The 19629-nt window shown below is 40.1% G+C and overlaps 1 protein-coding gene across 1 annotated transcript in view; it reads right to left on the bottom strand.

Annotated features, from left to right (window-relative positions):
* The window catches only part of LOC121874396 (neural cell adhesion molecule 1-like), a 161235-nt gene that overhangs the window by 25920 nt on the left and 115686 nt on the right, over positions 1-19629 (bottom strand). Inside the window, exons 5-7 of the mRNA XM_042378525.1 lie at positions 17067-17277; positions 11187-11298; positions 450-622 (exon numbers count right to left, since the gene is read on the bottom strand). Coding sequence (XP_042234459.1) covers positions 450-622; positions 11187-11298; positions 17067-17277 — 496 coding nt within the window. The remainder of the gene's footprint in view (positions 1-449; positions 623-11186; positions 11299-17066; positions 17278-19629) is intronic.

The following is a 19629-nucleotide window of genomic DNA, read 5'->3' on the forward strand; positions in this document are numbered from 1 at the left end:
TCACACACACACACACACACACACACATAAACACACACACAAATGCAAGCAAAAATATACACATTTACACGTAATAATACATAATGTGCTTATGCACAGATGTACATACGCACACAAACGGACATGTACTCACCGTAACTTCCCCTCTCTGAGTACACTTGGGGTGGAGATGGTAATGGGGGGAGGGAAGAGGGTTCAGGGAACACATTGTCAATCCCTCTTCACAAACCGCTGCGAAAGACTCCTTCCAATTACCCCTTCTGCCCAGTCAATTCTCATCTCTAAGCCCATTGATTTACAATTGATGGGAGGAAAGGAATGAATATTTCAGGGATACTTTGCCCTTTCAACCTTACATCAACCAATCCTCCCCTTCAATACACCACCCCATTTTTTTGTGCTCCTCTTTCTCTTCTACTTTCCTCCTCCTCACTCCCGTCAACACTCACCTCTGAGCACGTAGACGGTAACGGTCGCCGGGGCAGCATTCTCAGGAGCGCAGGTGTAGTTGCCGGAGTGTTGTGGCCCCACATCGACCACGACAAGCCTCGACCTACCATCCATCGTGTGTACCGCCACATCCTTCTTGCCGGAGTACTGTACCACCTCCCCGTTATGGTACCTGTGAAAGAGTCAGTATTATTATGGTACCTGTGAAGGGGTCAGTGTTATTATGGTACTGTTTAGGGGTCAGTATTTTTATGGTACTGACAGTACCGTACTGTGAAGGGGTCAGTGTTTTTATGGTACTGTATATGGGTCAGTGTTATTATGGTACTGTATATGGGTCAGTGTTATTATGGTACTGTATATGGGTCAGTGTTATTATGGTACTGTGAAGGGGCCAATGTTATTATGGTACCTGTGAAGGGGGTCAGTGCAGGGCCAGCGCTACCCACTAGGCGAACTAGGCAATCGCCTAGGGCACCAACATCTGGGGGCGCCACAAATTCAGGGCAAACTTGGATAAAATTAAAAATGAAGGGAAAACTGTGGTGGACACTGGTGGAGCCGTGGAGGGTCGGAGCAGGATGTTAGAAGGGGGGGGGGGTCGGAGGGAGGCGAGGGTAGTCGACTGTGTTTTCTTTTTTAATATTATTCGTTAACCCCCCGGAGGGACTAACCCGGGTCCTTATCTTTCGCGGCCTGGAGAACTGTCGAGCAGTGACCTGAAGGCTGACATCTGAGGAACCCTTCTCCCAACCCCACCATACCCTCCCCTCCCTTACTGCCAGGGCGGCTGAGCCGTCCCTTCCCTGCCTTTGTCGGGATGAGGCAAGGTTACCTGACCTCTGAAGTTTGACCTCGCATAACATAATCACACTGAGACTGGCCAGGTGATTGTATTAAGTTTTTAACGTAAATAATTTTTTAATGTGGCTTGGTCAGAGTTGCAATTATTTTTATTCATAACTGTTACAGCTCTCCATTAAGCTTTTTCTATTTATACTTAAGATGTCAATTTAATATATTGTCTGACCAATGACTGGTCACAACTCACAAGTATCTTATTTTGCACTACATACATATAATAATGATGTAATAATAGTAGGTTATAACTTGCAGGAGGCTGGAGCGAGCTAAATGCTTATGATATGTTATAATTTTTTAAAGATTACCCTAAAATAAAAAAAATGACTAAAAATTGTTTCATTGACATTTACGTCAAGGATTTATTGACTTAATGTACTAACAATAATTGGTTATTTGCATGGATGAAGTAACAAAGCCACAAGATGAAAATTATGTTATCAGTGGTGTTTCGAGAGTTAGAAACAATGTAGTAATGGGTTACTGTACACACATTAGCTTATCAAAACTTTCAAGGGGGCGCACATCTAAAGGCTTGCCTAGGGCGCCAAATCATCTTGCACCGGCCCTGGGTCAGTGATATTATGGTACGTGTGAAGGGGTCAGTGGGTGGGTGGGTATTGTTATTGTTTAAAATCACTCTTAGAAGGCTGCCATACCTAAAATTATGTTCTGTAACACTAAACTTTCAACCATCGTGTTACGTCAAATATATTCCGTACCTACGCTTACAGAACCACAACCACAACCACAGTCATACTCAACCCTGTGACCCATTACCTCATCTGTTCATATATTATACTCGTACATAATGTTTTTAGCTGGGTCTCTCCTTGTTGGTATTCACGGCGTGTGGCCATTTTACATTTTATTCAGTCCTGTATAAACAATTAATTTATTTACGTGTTCATTAGCATATTATTCTCTTTAATTAAGTAAACTCTTGTGTAAAGCGAAACAGGTCCCTGACACTCGGTGAGCCGATGTTTACATTAGGTTGGAGAGCTTCTTTAGTTAGTCACGCTCGCCCTTGTTGTGAGAATGTCAGCCTGAATTATCCTATAAGTCAGCCCCCCCCCCAGGCCCTCCTGCCTCATACTTCACCAAACCTAACGTAACCTTTCAAAGTTGACGAGACAATATATAGAGCGAGGTAAGACAACCTCAGTAACCCACCCAGTGATTCACCAAAGTCATTAACCGTGTCTTCTTATCCATTCTATTTATCTTTTACCTAACCCATAACCCTATATAGACAGGGTCAAGAACCCATATATTGATCTCGATGAAGCTCTAAAGACAGGTTAAGTACGAGAGAATCTTGAAAAGACAGTTTAGGAAGACCTTCATAGTTAGTCTTGTATAGGTCAGAGATGTTACGTTACTTCAGTACTTACCGTCTGTGTTAGGTGTCTGTTCTCTGCTGTACAGCACAATATATATATATATATATATATATATATATATATATATATATATATATATATATATATATATATATATATATATATATATATATATCTTGATAAAATCACACGGGAAAAGGGAAACAACGGAGCACCTTAGCTTTCGTAGCTTTTTATCAAGATTTATCTTATCCACGTTTTCATTGTGGATCTACATGAAATATATATATATATATATATATATATATATATATATATATATATATATATATATATATATATATATATATATATATATATATATATATATATATCCCCAAGATCATACATATAGCGTGTACATGTAGGTGGGTCCCTAATCTGCATGATTCTGGGGTTAATTTCGCACCCTGGCCAGAGGGATCATCTCCAGTTCATGCGGAAAATTTTTTAATTGGTTGAATTTCACGGTCATGCTACATCCTCTGGCCAGGCCGTGTGGAAGCAACTTCTATTTTATGATGCTGTGTTCTGTTTGAGTCACACGACATGGTCCCTATAGTGTAGCTCACCTCAACCAATATATATATTGTTGGGCTAAATGAAAAACAAAATAATGAATTTAACTAAAGAAATTGCTGTATTCGTATAAACCTTCCCAGAAACCAAGTGATGGTCGCACTGCGGTAGAGGTAGACACGACCTGCCCTGTGTTTACCCTGGACTGTGAGTTGTCCCTCTAATGTGTTTATTATTGTTATAGTGGCAGTGAACGGCTCCAGCTTTTGTCCCCTTCAGCAGTCTTTTCATCAGTCTCTTTAGTATTAGTTGCAATGATGAGCCAGAGACCAGCTGATATATTGTGATTATTTTGTTTCCTTAACCTAACCTAACCTAACCTAACCTAACCTTACCTTACCTTACCTAATCTAATCTAACACATCCTAACCTAACCTAACTTAACCTAACCTACTTCCCCCTCAGGTATCGTTACGGTGTTTAATCATCAGGTGTAATAAAATGGGGGAATAATCTTCAGATGATCCACTAAATAATAAATATGTTAACATCAAGAACTAGACGTAATTTAAACGCTCTATTATAACGTCAACAGACAAAGCTCTAAATGGCATAAAGAAAATAAAAACAAAGGGTAATTATCATCTGGTAACAATAGTTGGGTTGTTATTTTAGTTTACCTTAAGTAAACTGAAAGACTTCTACAATGAGGACACATCCTTAGGCTACCTGTCCAATTAAAAAAGTTACCCTTTCAAGTATCTATAATTAAGTAACATTTTCTTTGATTCTATATTCTTTCGCTGTTTGTGTACAAGGAAAAGAGAGTTTATCGTCCCATTACTCATACTATCGTTATCCCACATGCTGGTCAGGGTTAGACAGACTGACTTGGATCAATCGTTAACACGGATCAATATTGGTCATAAAATTTACATATAGAGTCGATTTTGATTCATTAGCGTTACTACACCTGTTGGGTTTAACTAATACCGATATTGGGGTCAACTCGGGTCATAAATCTGTATTCAGAGTCAACATGACATGAATATACGGGGTGATTTATTAACATCCTCACCTCCCTCGTGTACAGTAATTACCTATATTCTGACCCATGTTGACAGATGTTGTGGATGCCATGAGCGGTGTGTGTGTACTGTGGATATATACAGTATGTATATCCGAGTTTATATGTATCAATAATAATGTATTCAGAATGAGTGTGAGATATACATATTATAGATGAGTGATACATAGGTTGGATCAATAGCCACTGTGTAAGGGTCAGTGTGTATCATTAAGCTGTGTTAGTCAGTTATATGAGGCTTAATATGTGTCTTTATTCATCACAGGAGAGACATTTTATTTGGATTCAATCATGACAACTTTTCGAATCACAGTCTATGAAATATAGTAGTGTTCAGAAGCATCAATACTCGAACTAGTCAATGATAATTAATTAAACCTTTTTCGGCTTAAATGTTCACTAAAGTCAAAGATATATCGTGAGATGATTTAATATTATGATTGGGTCGAGATTCACAAATTTTTTCATCAGTAATGTCTCCTAAAAGAAGCCAAGTAAATACATTTAACGAAGAATATCCATCGGACGAACTCTTGACAAATTTGACCTAAGTTTTTGAGCCAATAATCCAGGTGTAGACAGGTGGTGAGGCCAATAATTACGATTTTCGGATCATGACAGATCTGTTGAGACAAGACGAAAAAGTATATCTATTTTCGTATCAAAATGTGTAAAATTGAGACGATAATATCTGATAATTAACCAACTGAAACACTGGTGTGGGGTTAAATAACAATATATGATAAAACATAGTATTAGTAAAATATTTCGATGATGTCAGGCAAAGTTATCACCTTTATCCAGATCAGATTAAATCATTATTTTCAAGTATACAATAAATCGTAAAACAAATCTATGTTAATTGAAAATACAAAAAAACTTGATCCAGTAACCATTAATATCCAAATCAGTTTAAACAACCAGTACTTTCGTGACCACATTAGATCGTCAAACAAACTTGTATTATTGAAAGTAACACAAATGCTTTATCCAGTACTCAGCATTAACCAGATCAGATCAAATAATCACTAATTAAAGGACCACAATGGATTTTAAAACATGACCAAAGTTCACATGGGAGGTGTGTGTGTGTGTGTGTGTGTGTGTGTGTGTGTGTGTTGTGCACTAGGGTAAGGCTATTAACCAATGCGGACTCCAACACGACCTGCGGTGCTCTACGGTAAATAAAACGTGACTCATGCAACCCAAGTCTCACGCCACACACATCATACTACTCTTACCACCATCACTCTCTTCTGCTTGCCTATTTGTGGTTGTGGTGGTCGTGAGTGGTTGTGGTTGCGGTAATGGTAGGAGAGATAGTGGTAGGGATGGTAGCGAATATTTAAATTATTAATACAGTCTGGCAGCCGTCGTACAAGTAACAGTGTGTGTGTGTGTGTGTATTGCCGATCAGAGGGAAAACTTCCTCTTGTGTTGAAATAAGTTAAGAGGAATATAAACTAACTGGCACTTGCAACCCTTCGCCGGATATACTGTAAGGCCCTCGGAGAGCCAGAGAGGGGTATTGTAATGTTTTGTCCGTGAGCGTCCCTTGTGTTCCTGTGTTTGTCTGGGCGACGTAATGAGTGTGTGTGTGTGTGTGTGTGTGTGTGTGTGTGTGTGTGTGTGTGTGTGTGTGCGCAAAGAAAGGAGAGCGGGGGTATACTTACTGTACGAGTACACTTACATAAATTTATATCCTCCTATAATACAATATATCGACACTGACACCTTGAATAATTCACCAGAAAAAGTAAGTCACTACTGTTTGTAAATTAAAAATACATAGAATATATTACTATTATCGTCATGTTTATCTTACGTCTGGCATGATGCAGGGACGCCAGACACCCACTACTGTGCGTCTGGTTAAAGTTGTCATCTCCCTTTGAAGTGGCAACCGTTTGTATTTAATCAGCACCTCTTGTTTACTGTGCGACCCTCTGGCCTACCCACTAGCATTATAAACTAAACGTAATTAATCCCTTGGTTATAATTAGTTGATGTATTGGATTACTTTTAGAGTTTAATTTGATGGGACCACCTGAAGGAAGCCTAGACACTCCAGCTTATTTCATCTGACGATTAAACTTCCAAGCGTTATTTAGGTTAGGTTAGGTTAGGTTAATCTTTAAGTTAAATTAAGCTGGGGATATGAATTTTCAGGTGGTTCCAGTATCATATTATAAGGTCTTAGTGTGTGTGTGTGTGTGTGTGTGTGTGTGTGTGTGTGTGTCCGTGATGGTCATCAGAAGGTGGTATCATCTCTGTCCATGATTTTCACTCTGTTATCTCCAGTAACGATCATATTATTTGTATAATAACTTACGTGCTTGATGTTTATGTTGCTGAAGAGTCAATATTGGTTATCAGGTCAATACACCTAGCTTTAAGTGGTTCATATTGTATATAAAGTCATACTATCAAAGTTCAATGGCACAATTTTCATTCAAAGATCAAAATATCAAAGTTCAATGAATCAATATTCATTAAAAGGTCAAACATATCAAGTGGGCATCATCACATTATTCAGCACATTTCAGGACCATAGAGTGAGAGATTATGGTGGTCCAGCACCTTGTTGATACAGTGAGTCTCACCCCCCTACACACACACGTCCTTTCAGCACACTAATTAACTCTCAGGTAAAGTTATGAATACAATGATCGAGACAATGTTTTTAATAACCGAATTTACATTAACACGACCCATTCTGTGTACTATCAATCCTCCCTCCTTCCCGCACCTCATATGTTACTAAATACAGCAATTAAGAAACGAGGGGCAATTTAATGGGAGGAAAATATTGAAATGCTGAAAGGAATCCTAATTGTTTAATCAGCAATGATTATCAAAATTCGATTGGCACTCTGGCACCCTGATACCTTGGCACCCTCGCCCTCTTGTTATTGCTATTAAGACACGTTCAGAAGACCCTCAGAAAAAAAAAATCCAGATTGGTTTTGTGTTTTACAAGGCCAGGGTAGATCGTCTTGGGTACATAATGGCGATGAGGGAGTTTTACATAATCTTACTTTTCTCTTTCTTATAGCTTTCGTAATTTTTGAAAGTCGATGATTACGTCTCTACTTCTTTTTTTAAGCTGTCTCCCCCCCTTCCTCTTTCCTACTGTTGACTTTTTTTCTTGTATCTTCCTTTACATACTGTAGTACTCATTTTGGTCCGTCATATAAGTGTATAGTACGTTACCTTTCTGCATATAAATACAAATATCTTCATGCACTAATTCCATCCTAAGTATACAGAAAATGTCTACATAGTGTTTTATATCTATACACACTACCCATATACACATATACACCCCTTACACACCCATGGACAGCACACACACACACACACACACACACACACATACACACACACACACACACTCACTTACTTACTCACACACACACCACTCCCCATTTTACCACACACACACACACACACACACACACACACACATCCTACACACTCATATTGCTACTACTTTGCTGTCACTGAATCGAGTATGACGATAATTCAGCTTGATACAACGATATGAGTAATATGATGCTGCCCTTTATGTTGCACGTGAGAGCTATATCTATTGCAGGAGGCACCCTATACACACACACACACACACACAAACACTTACTTCACACACACATCCTACACACTCATATTAAGTTACTTTCATTTGCTGTCACTCGGAATCGAGTATGACGATAATTCAGCTTTGATACAACGATAGCGAGCATATGATGTCACCTTTACAGCAATGTAGAGAGCTATATCTATTGCAGGAGGCACTTACACACACACGCACACACGTATAGCATCACATGCGCGCACGCACACACACACACACACACACACACACACACACACACACACACACACACACACACACACACATGATTATACACAGCACCCCACATACATACTGTACACACGGCAAATACACATATACACACAACACACACATTATGCACACATATATAAATAGCTAAATTCCACACACACACACATACACAAGTACCCCTACACCCCCCACACACGTGCACGCACACCCATTACCCTGGCACGCGGTCGTAGTAATAATTAGTGTCAACCATTACATTTAACACAGGAGGGGACCGCTGACGTTCTCCCACCATCTGCCCGTCTGTTTACTCTCTGCGGGAGGTACTGCGCTGACCTGCGATGACCGTCTGTATTTCTGTCTGTCTATCGTGTGTTTGCCTCGTCTTATGAATCTGTGCGTCCATACGAGTGTACTGTAGATGCCTTGAATATAATATTGTATACAGTATATATATATATATATATATATATATATATATATATATATATATATATATATAATATTGTATACAGTATATATATATATACAAGAGCCACATTACACCAATGCATCACTCGTGTTTGAAATGCGTAATAAAGACATGCGTTTACGATGGTAGTAAATACAGTATAGGAATCCGTAACTAGACACACACACACACACACACGACCAAGCAATATGTAATCATGTATCTAACATAACTACCATATCCATGTATCAGAGAGAGAGAGAGAGAGAGAGAGAGAGAGAGAGAGAGAGAGAGACAGACCGAACCGTCCACTGCTGTGAAGGCATTAATGTTGCTCTTCTATGACCACGGAGAGTGAGGACAGAATGGCTACTTCACTCGTAAATTGTCTAATACCCTCCTACACAGCCACTAGCCACCTTTTAATGGCACCACTTAAAAACAACTGTGCTGCTATTTCCTCGCTACACTCTGAATGAATACGACGAGGTTCATTTCTTCTCTTTCACTCCTTTTTTTAGACATTCAACGTGACTGATACATACCTATTGAAAAGCGAACTGAGATATGCAAATGAGTTTTATTTTATGTTTTTTTTTTAAACTTGACATATGTGAATTAATGATTTATATTTTTAATGATTTATCTTCCATAATAAACATACTATTAACCAATGGAATATGGTGTACATTCTGAACATGACGTATCAAAGTCTTAAGAATATAAATATGAAAATTAAAAACAGAAATACGAATTATAAAATACATATTAAAATAAGCATATATCACAAAAATCATACGTCAAATTAACATATAACGCATTTTTTATAGGATTTTTAATACATATATTATACATGATAAAAAGAATTGAGTTATAAATCAGTTTAAGAAAGAGAGTTAATGAGACAGGATGATGCTTTCACCTTAACACGAAACACCTGAACATGATTGGTTATTAGGAAGGTACAAGGCTTGCCGCTTTCATTAGAGAGGTGAGAGGGAGGGGAGAGAAGGATGATGGAGGAGGGAAAGAGAGAGGGGAGGGGAGAAGAAAAGTGGAAGGAGAGAAGGGGGGAGAGAAGAGGGTGAAGGGAAAGAGAGAGAGAGCATTGTCATATACCGGTATATATCGTAGTTTTCTCTTTTTTTCTCTATGTCTGTTTGCCTCTTTCTGTCTCTCTCGTCTTATCATTTTCTCCGTATATTTATCTGTCTTTATCTCTCCTATTACTCTGCTATTATTCCTCTCTGTCTCTGTTTGTTTTTGTCTCCCTGTCTTCGTTTCTCTCTCTTTCTGTGTCTCTCTTTCTTCTCCTTTATTCTCTCTCGGCTTTTAATATTTGCAAATCTCCTCCTATCTTCCATTTCTTCTTCTTTATTATTCCTTTCTCTTTCTTCTCTTATCTCATTTTAACCCCTTCTCCTTTCAGCCGCTATCCTTCTCCTTACGTTTTATCCTTACTTCCGTTATCCCTTCTTTCTTTCTTTTATTCCTTCCTTCCCTCTTTCTTTTCCTTACTATTCCCATGTTTATTCGTCATGTTCGTGTCTTGTTTATTACCTCTTAACTCTTCTTCTATTTGCCATCGTTTACCTTCTTGAATTTTATCTCTCATTCTTCTTTCCTCTTCTCATCATCATTCGTTATTCTTCTCCATCCTCTTTATCTCTCTCTCAACCTCACTTCCTTTTCTCGTCATCATTCGCTAATCTATTTTGTCTCTTATCTCTTTTGTTTTCTTACAATCTTTCTCTCTTTTTTTCACTTTTCTTGTTTATTAGTTTTCTTAAACAATATTATGTACTTTGCTATTTATCACGTCATATTTTATCTCTCTCTTTCTCTACCTTATCTCATGATTACTTTTATCTCTCTCTTTATCTCTACTTGTCTCTTTTTCTTTCTCTATCTCTCTATCCCATACATTATTTATTCCATTATATCTCTCTCTATATATTTCTTTATTCCAATCTCTCTTTCTTTCCTCCATTCTCCCTCTCTTTCTCCATTTATCTGTCATCTCCCCTCCCTCTCTTTCTTTATCTCTACATAGCTCTCTCTCTTCCTTTTCTTATTTCCACCCTATCTCTCTCATTCTTCCTTTCTGTTTTCTCCACTCTCTCTCGAGGAATTTTAGAACTAGGTGCTATTTAACTTAGAATTAAAGTCCGTCAACTGTGAAAAAATAAAACACCCTCACGTATAAACCACCTTCCACCCGTCAAATCAGTAGAGTTATGCACTGAACTGGCAAAACAAAACCATAAATTACGGGAATTGGAGTTTCCATTCTGGTAATTCCACATTGATTGTATTTTTTGGAGTTATTTTTAGTACAATGTTTCTTTCTTTGTGTCTGTTCCCTGTTATCTTGGGATGGTTTGTAGTATATCAATGTACTAGTGGAGGAACAGCGTTTTTTTATGATAATTATAACATTCACAATTATGATTATAAAAACGAGTATAATAATATTCATGCCAATAATAATAATAACAATAATAAATTTAGATAAGTAGACAGGTAAGCAGTAGATAACACACCAAAACAAGTAGATAAGTAGATAACAAGCAGAAGATAACTCACCAGTAGAAGTAGCTGGGTAGGTCCGCGGGCACAGTGGTAGAACAGGTAAGGTTGAGTGTGTTGCCAGCACTCATATGAATGTCCCTGGAGCCCTCAATTTCCGCCACTGATTCTGTTAACGGGAATATATAATTAGCATTATCTGGGCGTCTACAATTACATTCGAATCACACAAAGATTAGCTCCTTCACCACCCAATTTATTTCCCCCCGATGATTAAAACCCCCTAACGCAACCTGGAGGTTAGGTTAAGTGAGTTAATGATTATACATGTGTGTGTGTGTGTGTGTGTATGTGTGTGTGTGTGTGTGTGTGTGTGTGCCGATTCTAGGTAACAACTCTTTCTACACGAGAGAGAGAGAGAGAGAGAGAGAGAGAGAGAGAGAGAGAGAGAGAGAGAGACGAACAAAACATTAGAAAACCAATAACTCTTGCATAAGTACAAACACAACCTTCCTTTAATACAAACTCTAGAAAAAAGGATTGACTAACGCATTCCTTTACGCATTTCCTCTATAATTACTACAATAACTAGTGAAATACGCACACGCACACATACACAAACACGCACGGCACTAATCAATAAGGGAACGCCTGTCAGACTACACACTACACCAATAACACGCTCATTTCCGCATTTTAATACAAAGGTTTCAATTATTAGCACTTAACGCACACACACACCCGGTACTAATCAACAACTTGATCGTAGGTCGGCATGGACACCTGGTTAATAACACGCATATCAACACGGTGTATATACGAATATACAAAGTGTTTAACTCTCCAGGTCAAAATTATAAGTATTTTCTTCCATATACCTTCCACTCCATAATTCAAGGACGACCCACGCCTACTACTACGACTACTACTATTTTTAACTTGGCCTCCATCCTCCCTCAATAGCCACACCTACTACTACTACTACTAACACTTAATAAAATATCTCCCATTCTATTACGACCTACTACTACGACCACTCCTAGCCATGAATATAATATCTCCCATTTAAGGACGACCCAACACAGCTCCCAACCACTCACCCCTTCAAGGACGACTTACTATCACCACTACGACCACTCCAAACCATGAATAATCTCTCCGTTGGTACACAGGACACGCACCCTTCCCCGGGAGACTAATTCGGTATCACCCACACACACATTATAACAATTAGTTGGATAATATAAGGCCTCTCTTCACCAGGCGCTGGGAGAATGACCCTTTATCCCTGCCTCTATCACCATCTGGCTGACCACACACACACACACACACACACACACACAGACACACACACACACACACACACACACACACACACACACACACACACATACACACCAATCTCCCTACCACCCTCCCCCTCCCCCCCCTCTTTTTCTCTCCACACACACACCTTTCACCCTCCCTTTCTTCCCTCCTTCTTTTTTCTTCTCCATATCTTTCTTCCTTCCTTCCTTTTCCTCTCCTTTCTTTCAATTCTCCCCTTTTCCTCCTCCCCATACCTCTTTTCCTCCCCCCCACACGCCTCCTTCCTCCCCCCACACGCCCCACCTTCTTCCCCTTTCCCCACACGCCCTCCTTTCTTCCCCTCTATACGCCTCCCTTCCGCACCTCTACACACCTCCCTTCCTCCTCTCGCCTCCCTTCTCCTCTCTACACACCTCCCTTCCTCCTCTCTCTTTCTCTCCATATCTTCTTTCCTTCCTTCCATCCTCTCTCTTCTCTCTCCACTCCCCCTTCCTCCCTCTCTACACGCCTCCCTTCCTCCCTCTCTCTTTCTCTCCATACCGCCTTCCTCCTCTCTTCCCCGTCCTCCTTCTTTCTCCCACATTTCCTTCCCTCTGCCCTTATCTCTCCATACCCCTTCTCTTAATACCTCCCTCTACACCCCATCTCCCTCCCTCACTCTCCACACATCCTTCCCTCCCTCCCTCCCCTACAACAGCCCGCCCCCCACCTAGTCATGTGGCCGGATATCACTCTACTAAGCTGTCTGGCTGACCTACTGTATAGAGGGGTCTGGTCTGGTGCCTGATGGACACCAGACTCTCCAATTTGCGTAATGGCTCACTTGAAGGGTGAGCCATGTTGGTGATGATGTTATGCTTAGGCTGGTGATGATATGGTGGTGGTGATGATGTTGTGCTAAGGGTTGTGAAGTTATGGTAGTGGTGGTGATGTTCTGCTAGGGATGGTGACTTATAATGGTGGTGGTGGTGATGTTCTGCTAGGCATGGTGATGTTATGTTAGTGGTGGTGATGTTCTGCTAGGGATGGTGACTTATAATGGTGGTGGTGGTGGTCACGTTCTGCAAGGGGTGGTGACTTATGATGGTGGTGGTGATGTTATGGTGGTGATGTTAAGGTGGTAGTGGTGGTGGTGGTGACATATAATGTTGATGATGGTGGTGTTATGGCGGTAATGTTCTGCTGGGGGTGGTGACTTTTAATGGTGGTGGTGTTGATGAACTGCTAGTGGTGATGATGTTATAATGATGATGTCAAAGTATTGGTGATAATGACAAGTTGGAAGTGGTGACGTTATGAGTCATAGTAATGGTGATACTTTGGTACTTTAGTGGTGGAGGCATTTATGTAATTAAAGTTTGTTAAATAGTTAGGCAGTTAGTACACCCACCACGACTCTGACTAATATCATTACTAACTACCGAATTGGTTGTGTGTGGGAGGATGTGAAAGTTTATTACTTGTTTATGAATCTCTCTCTCTCTCTCTCTCTCTCTCTCTCTCTCTCTCTCTCTCTCTCTCTGTCTTTGTCTTTTTGTGTGTGATTATCTCTCTTCTGGCTTCTTTTGCTTGTTTTACCACACTTATCTGCTTCTCTGTACATACATACATACCTTCTACAGCCATACATACGCTTTATACATACATACATGGAAAAAACAATCCACTGTAATTGCCTTTTTACACACACACACACACACACACACACACACACACGCACCAATCAACTATACACCCACGGACAGACAGAGGCAATCAAACAAACACACGATACCCAATACTCCGACGGGGGAGAGTGAGAACAAACACAGCAATGACAAACAAACAAACAAACGAACACGATATACCCTTAATAGTATGTCAGTATAACACTAATAGCAAGCTGTCGTCTCTGTGTATATACAAAAAATTGGCACCGATTTCAGGGAGGTACCAATTTTTAGAGCTAGTAATTTGAGAAGTACCATTGGTTTTATCCCATTACAAAATAGGGTACTTCACGTCATTCCCTATTACATAACTGATAATTGACTGTTATAGAAGTTCCTATCCTAATTTCGTGTAATATAATCAGTAAAGTACGTTCCCATTACGAAATTGGTAATTGGTAGATTTTTAAAGAGATTTTTACTCCTGTGTAATAGGCCTTGGGTTGTGTCATGGGTTGTAATTAGTGATGAAATTGTGTTATAAATCGGTGTCTTTTGAATAATACGTAATAATGGGAATTTCAGGCCTAATTCCCATTATATAATAGGGAATAGCAAGTTATTTAGGTCAGTTCCCAGTACGCAGTAAAATATTGAAAACGATTCTCCGTTTCATGATTGGTTAAATCTTATGACGTCATGATAATGTTAACCTGCTGAAGTATGACGTCACAGATGGACTTGATTTAGATATATTTTATTGGTTGTCTTTACTTGCTTACTTAATTATTAGTTTGTGGGTCATTTCAGGCTGGAACGATAAGTAACAAGTCGAAAAATCCTTTACCAAATGGATCGATAGATAATGTTGACAAACGCTATATTGACACACAGTTAACCTCATGCAAAAATAAAATCAGCCAATCAGAGCGCTTTTACACCAATAACGTTAAGTATATAAAGGATATCAACCAATCAAAGCTTCTACACATAAATGACGTCATGTGAATCAACCAATCAGATAATTTTGGCAGAATTTTCAGCCATTTTCACTACTCCATCTGATAGAGAAGATAAAATGCAATCCAGGGAAAAAACAAAATTAAACAATAGCGTACAGAGGAAATTATATAACATGTGTTTAAACAATACCTAGCGATTCTTATATGACTTTGTAATATGAAAAATGAGAGAGATTATTTTTATTCTCTTCTTATTATGAAGGATTTAGCAGCCAAGGGGGGAAATATACGAAGCGCTGGGTATTTCTAATTAGGAAATCAATTGTTTATCGGGAATTCAGAATTTATGGCAAATCTATATAAATAAATAAGATACAGTGTGTGTGTGCAAGTAAAACCCGCCTTCCTGACGTCATCTGAAAAGTCAGCCACCATCAGTTGTAAGAAAGAAGTCAGCCACCCTCAGCTGTGAGAAGAAGTCAGCCACCGTCAGCTGTAAGAAGTAAATCAGCCACCGTCAGCTGTGAGAAGGAAGTCAGCCACCGTCAACTGTAAGAAGGAAGTCAGACACTATCAGCTGTAAGAAGGAAGTCAGCCACCGTCAGCTGTGAGGGGAGAAGTCAGCCCAGCCAGCACGCTCAGGGGCTGACACTGCCTCGTGAGGTTGAATATGAATGAGCACAACCAACGCGGGGGGAAATATTTCATGGTACTCGAATAGAATATGTCTCTCTATCCTCTCTTCCTCTTCTTCCTCCTCTTCCCACTCCCCTTTCCTTCTCCAGACTCCTCCCCTTCCTCCTATTTGCTACCGACTCTCGCTCCTCCTCCTCCTCCCCAGCAGCACCACGTAGGAACTATGGATTATGTTATTCAGACAAGGTGGGCGTGAGAGGAATTACCTGATGAACATAAGTAGGAAGAAGAACGTATTTGAGATGAAGCTAAATTGGTAGAATGAAGATCGATCACGTGGTCAATAATAATGGATTTTGAAAAGTCAATGCAAAAACTAAGAATTCGCCTCATTCTAATCCTCTCTCTCTGTTTCTGTCTCTTTGTTATCTTCACCCTCTCCCATTTCTCTCTATCTAACCCAGGGGTTCTCAACCAGGGGGGAATTTCCCCCCTCAGGTTTTCAGGGGGGGGAAACTGATACTAATATGGAAAAAATAAAGGATTTTCAGTATTATATGCATATTATTTGGAATGCACTTTTTGAGGCAGACACTCTTGGAAAGGAGGGGGGAATGACATTCTGACATATGGTGAAAGGGGTGCATGGGGCAAACAAGGTTTAGAACCACTGATCTAACCCTTTCTAATCCTCTCTCCCTTTCTCTCCATCCCTTTCTTATCCTTTTTCCCTTTCTCCCCATCCCTTTCTTAAATATCTTTCTCTCTAACCCTCTCTCATTTTCTCCATATTCCTTTCCAGTCGTCTTTCCATCTTCCAATCCCCCCAAAAAATTATCACTAAAAACAGCTGCTTCTCGACACCTGTCAGCATCACCAACAACAGGTGTCTGACGTATAATTTCGAGTGTCAGTATACCAGTTTCCATCACAATTTCCTGTCATATTCTTTCTTCTTTCATTCTTTCTTCCTTCTTTATGTGATTTACGTGCGGTAGGGAGATATAAGAGGAGGAATCAGAGAACGAGAGAATTTTTTGATGCAGGAGAATTTGGAGGAGGATGATAAAGAGAGAAAGAAATTGAGAAAAAGAGATGAAAATATGGAGAAGATGGCGAAGATGAAGAACCGAAAGAAGAGGATGCATAAGAAACGGTATAAAGTCTTCTTTACACACACACACACACACACACACACACACACACACACACACACACACACACACGTGAATGTTTTTAAGTTTTGTTTGCGATGGAAATAAGAACTGCAGTGTTAATCTTTATGCACCAATAAATCTACAAGAGGTCTTAGTCTAGGTTGTTTGGCATATGGCAATAAGTGGCCTAACCCAACCCATACGTATGGCCTGTATACAACTTACCTACGACGCTGAGGTTGAACGCCCTCGATATCTTGGGTTCTGTGGACACTTGACACTCGTAGGTGCCGGAGTCTCTGGTCTGAGGGCTAGTGATCTTGAGAACCCACTCCGGTGAGCCCTCAGAGTGTAGCGCCGTGAATCGCTGGTCCGTCGTGTAGGAGAACAAACCCACTGTCAGTACATGGGCGTCTCGTTTCCTCAGCCATGTTACCTGTGGAAGGAGAGGAAGGTGAGTGGTGATAAGGTGTGGGGTGGTGGTGTGGGGTGTGAGAGGGGTGACCGGGTGACTGGTAGGGAGTGTGGTGGTGGGGAGTGTGATGGTGGGGAGAGTGGTGGTGGGGAGAGTGGTGGTGGTTGTTATGGAGAGTGGTGGTGGTGGAGGTGAGTTAAGGTGAGTGGTGGTGGTGAAAGTGAGCTGAGGTGAGTGGTGGTGGTGGAGAGAGTATTAGTGTAGGCGATTTGAGGTGAGTGGAGAGATGAGCAACTTTATCATTCCTTAAGAAAATGAGAAATTGAAAAATAAAAGACCTAATACAAGTTCATTTTACGATAGAAAGGAAATGGACATTACTTAAGTTCCCCTTTGTTGAGCAAGTTACATAACAAGGTAATACAGAGTAGTTCCAGCAGCGACATCCACCACTTTCGGAGTATCAAATTAGTATTAAAAGCTGAATTTGATTAGAGAGAGAGAGAGAGAGAGAGAGAGAGAGAGAGAGAGAGAGAGAGAGAGAGAGAGAGAGAGAGAGAGAGAGAGTATTGAATTATGATATATCCACTTCATATTCGCAGTGCTGTGATTTTGCCAATTGTGAAAAAGGGAATATTCGTCAATAGAATTTTGTCTAGTGGGGATTTTGTCCATTCCCGTTTTCTTCTGTTTTCTCTCTACTCTCTCCATCTCCGTTTCCTCTCTATTTCCATTCCCTCTCTCCCTCCTATCCCTCTTCCTTTCCTTCCCTTTCCTCTTCCCCTTCTCCTTCCGTCCCCTCTAGTCCTCCGCTTCCTCTCCCTCTCTCCTTTCCTCCTCTGTTCTCTCTCTCCCATCCCAACCTCCCACCACTCCTCTCTCTCTCGACCTACATCTCTCTTTATTTCCTTTATCCCTTTCCCTTTATCCCACCTCTCTCTCTCTCTCCTTTCCTTCCTTCCTTTTCCAGACTGTAATCATCGCCAGTGCTGCAGTTTGATCACGCGAGGCTTCACCTATTCAAAGGTTTCGTGTGATAATAATGACGTGTAAGATATAATATAACAGAATAACATGTTTGTTGTATAGTCTGTTACCTATTGGCGTCTTTCTTCGAGTCATTCTGTCAAGTAAAATAGTCAAGATAACATGTCTGTGGTTGTCTGTCACCAGCTGGCGTCTGAATGTGAGTTATTCTGTTAAGTAAGATATAAGTCTGGTACTCTGTTACTCTGTGTCCCGAAGAACTATGAATTATGCATCATGTGGGAGGTACGATAAGGTCTGTGAGGTTCAGTGGTTCATCGTGAGGCGTCCAGGTATTGGTACTATTTTGACTGGTTGTGGTTCTGTACTACAATGGTTTATTGGTTCTGTGATGTAACTTATTATAATCTAACATAATCTTAGTTGACTTAACTTGAAGTAACTTAATCTAATCGAAATTAACATAACATAATATAACCTTATCTAACTTAACCAAACCAAATCAAATTTAAGATGACCTAACCTAACCTAATCTAACCTAACCTAAGCTACTCTAAATTGACCTAACCTAATCTATGTCAATCTAGACTGACCTAACCTAACCTAACCTAACCTAACCTAATTATTGGAGCAAATCAGCGAATCTTCGACCCAATGAACAGTCGGCCACAAAGTCTGGTAACCTCCCCACGCGTGCCTAAACCGAAACAGTTTCTATTCCTATGTCATTATACGGGCAAAAGGCGGACAGTCGGTCGTAGTTCGAATGCTCGGTTTCGTATCCGGAATATTGAAGGTTACCAGATTTGTGGGTGACTGTACGTAAACCATCGGACCAATGAATTATATAACCACTCAAATTTCGAACTAATGAACCACTGAACCAATAAATCTCCAGAACACTGAACCACCGAACTAATAGCTTCTTGACTAATGAACTATTGAACCAACAAACCCTCGCACCAATGAACCATCGGCTCAATGAACCCCCCCTTTAATGAACCATCGACCAATGAACCCTCGAGACGAAACAGTTTCCATTTAATACAATACAGAGAAGCAACGATTCTATTCCTCGACTACAAAGTACAATACACGCGAGTATAATAGGTATCCTCCACTGAAGCATAATACAGGATATGTGTGTGTGTGTGTGTGTGTGTGTGTGTGTGTGTGTGTGTGTGTGTGTGTGTGGAATATTCTAAGCTAAATTAAATAAATAATACTGTTACTGGTGACCTTCAGCAAAATGTAATGATATAACGTGTAATTCGCTCTACATTGAAATACATCTACATCTACAAACAAGGTAACTGAAAATTCCCTCTACAGCTGCAATAATTAACAATATATCGTGTGATCATTTCTAATATTTACTGTAGAGCA

Source organism: Homarus americanus, unplaced genomic scaffold, assembly GCF_018991925.1.
Source record: "Homarus americanus isolate GMGI-L3 unplaced genomic scaffold, GMGI_Hamer_2.0 scaffold45595, whole genome shotgun sequence".
NCBI classification, from domain to species: domain Eukaryota; kingdom Metazoa; phylum Arthropoda; class Malacostraca; order Decapoda; family Nephropidae; genus Homarus; species Homarus americanus.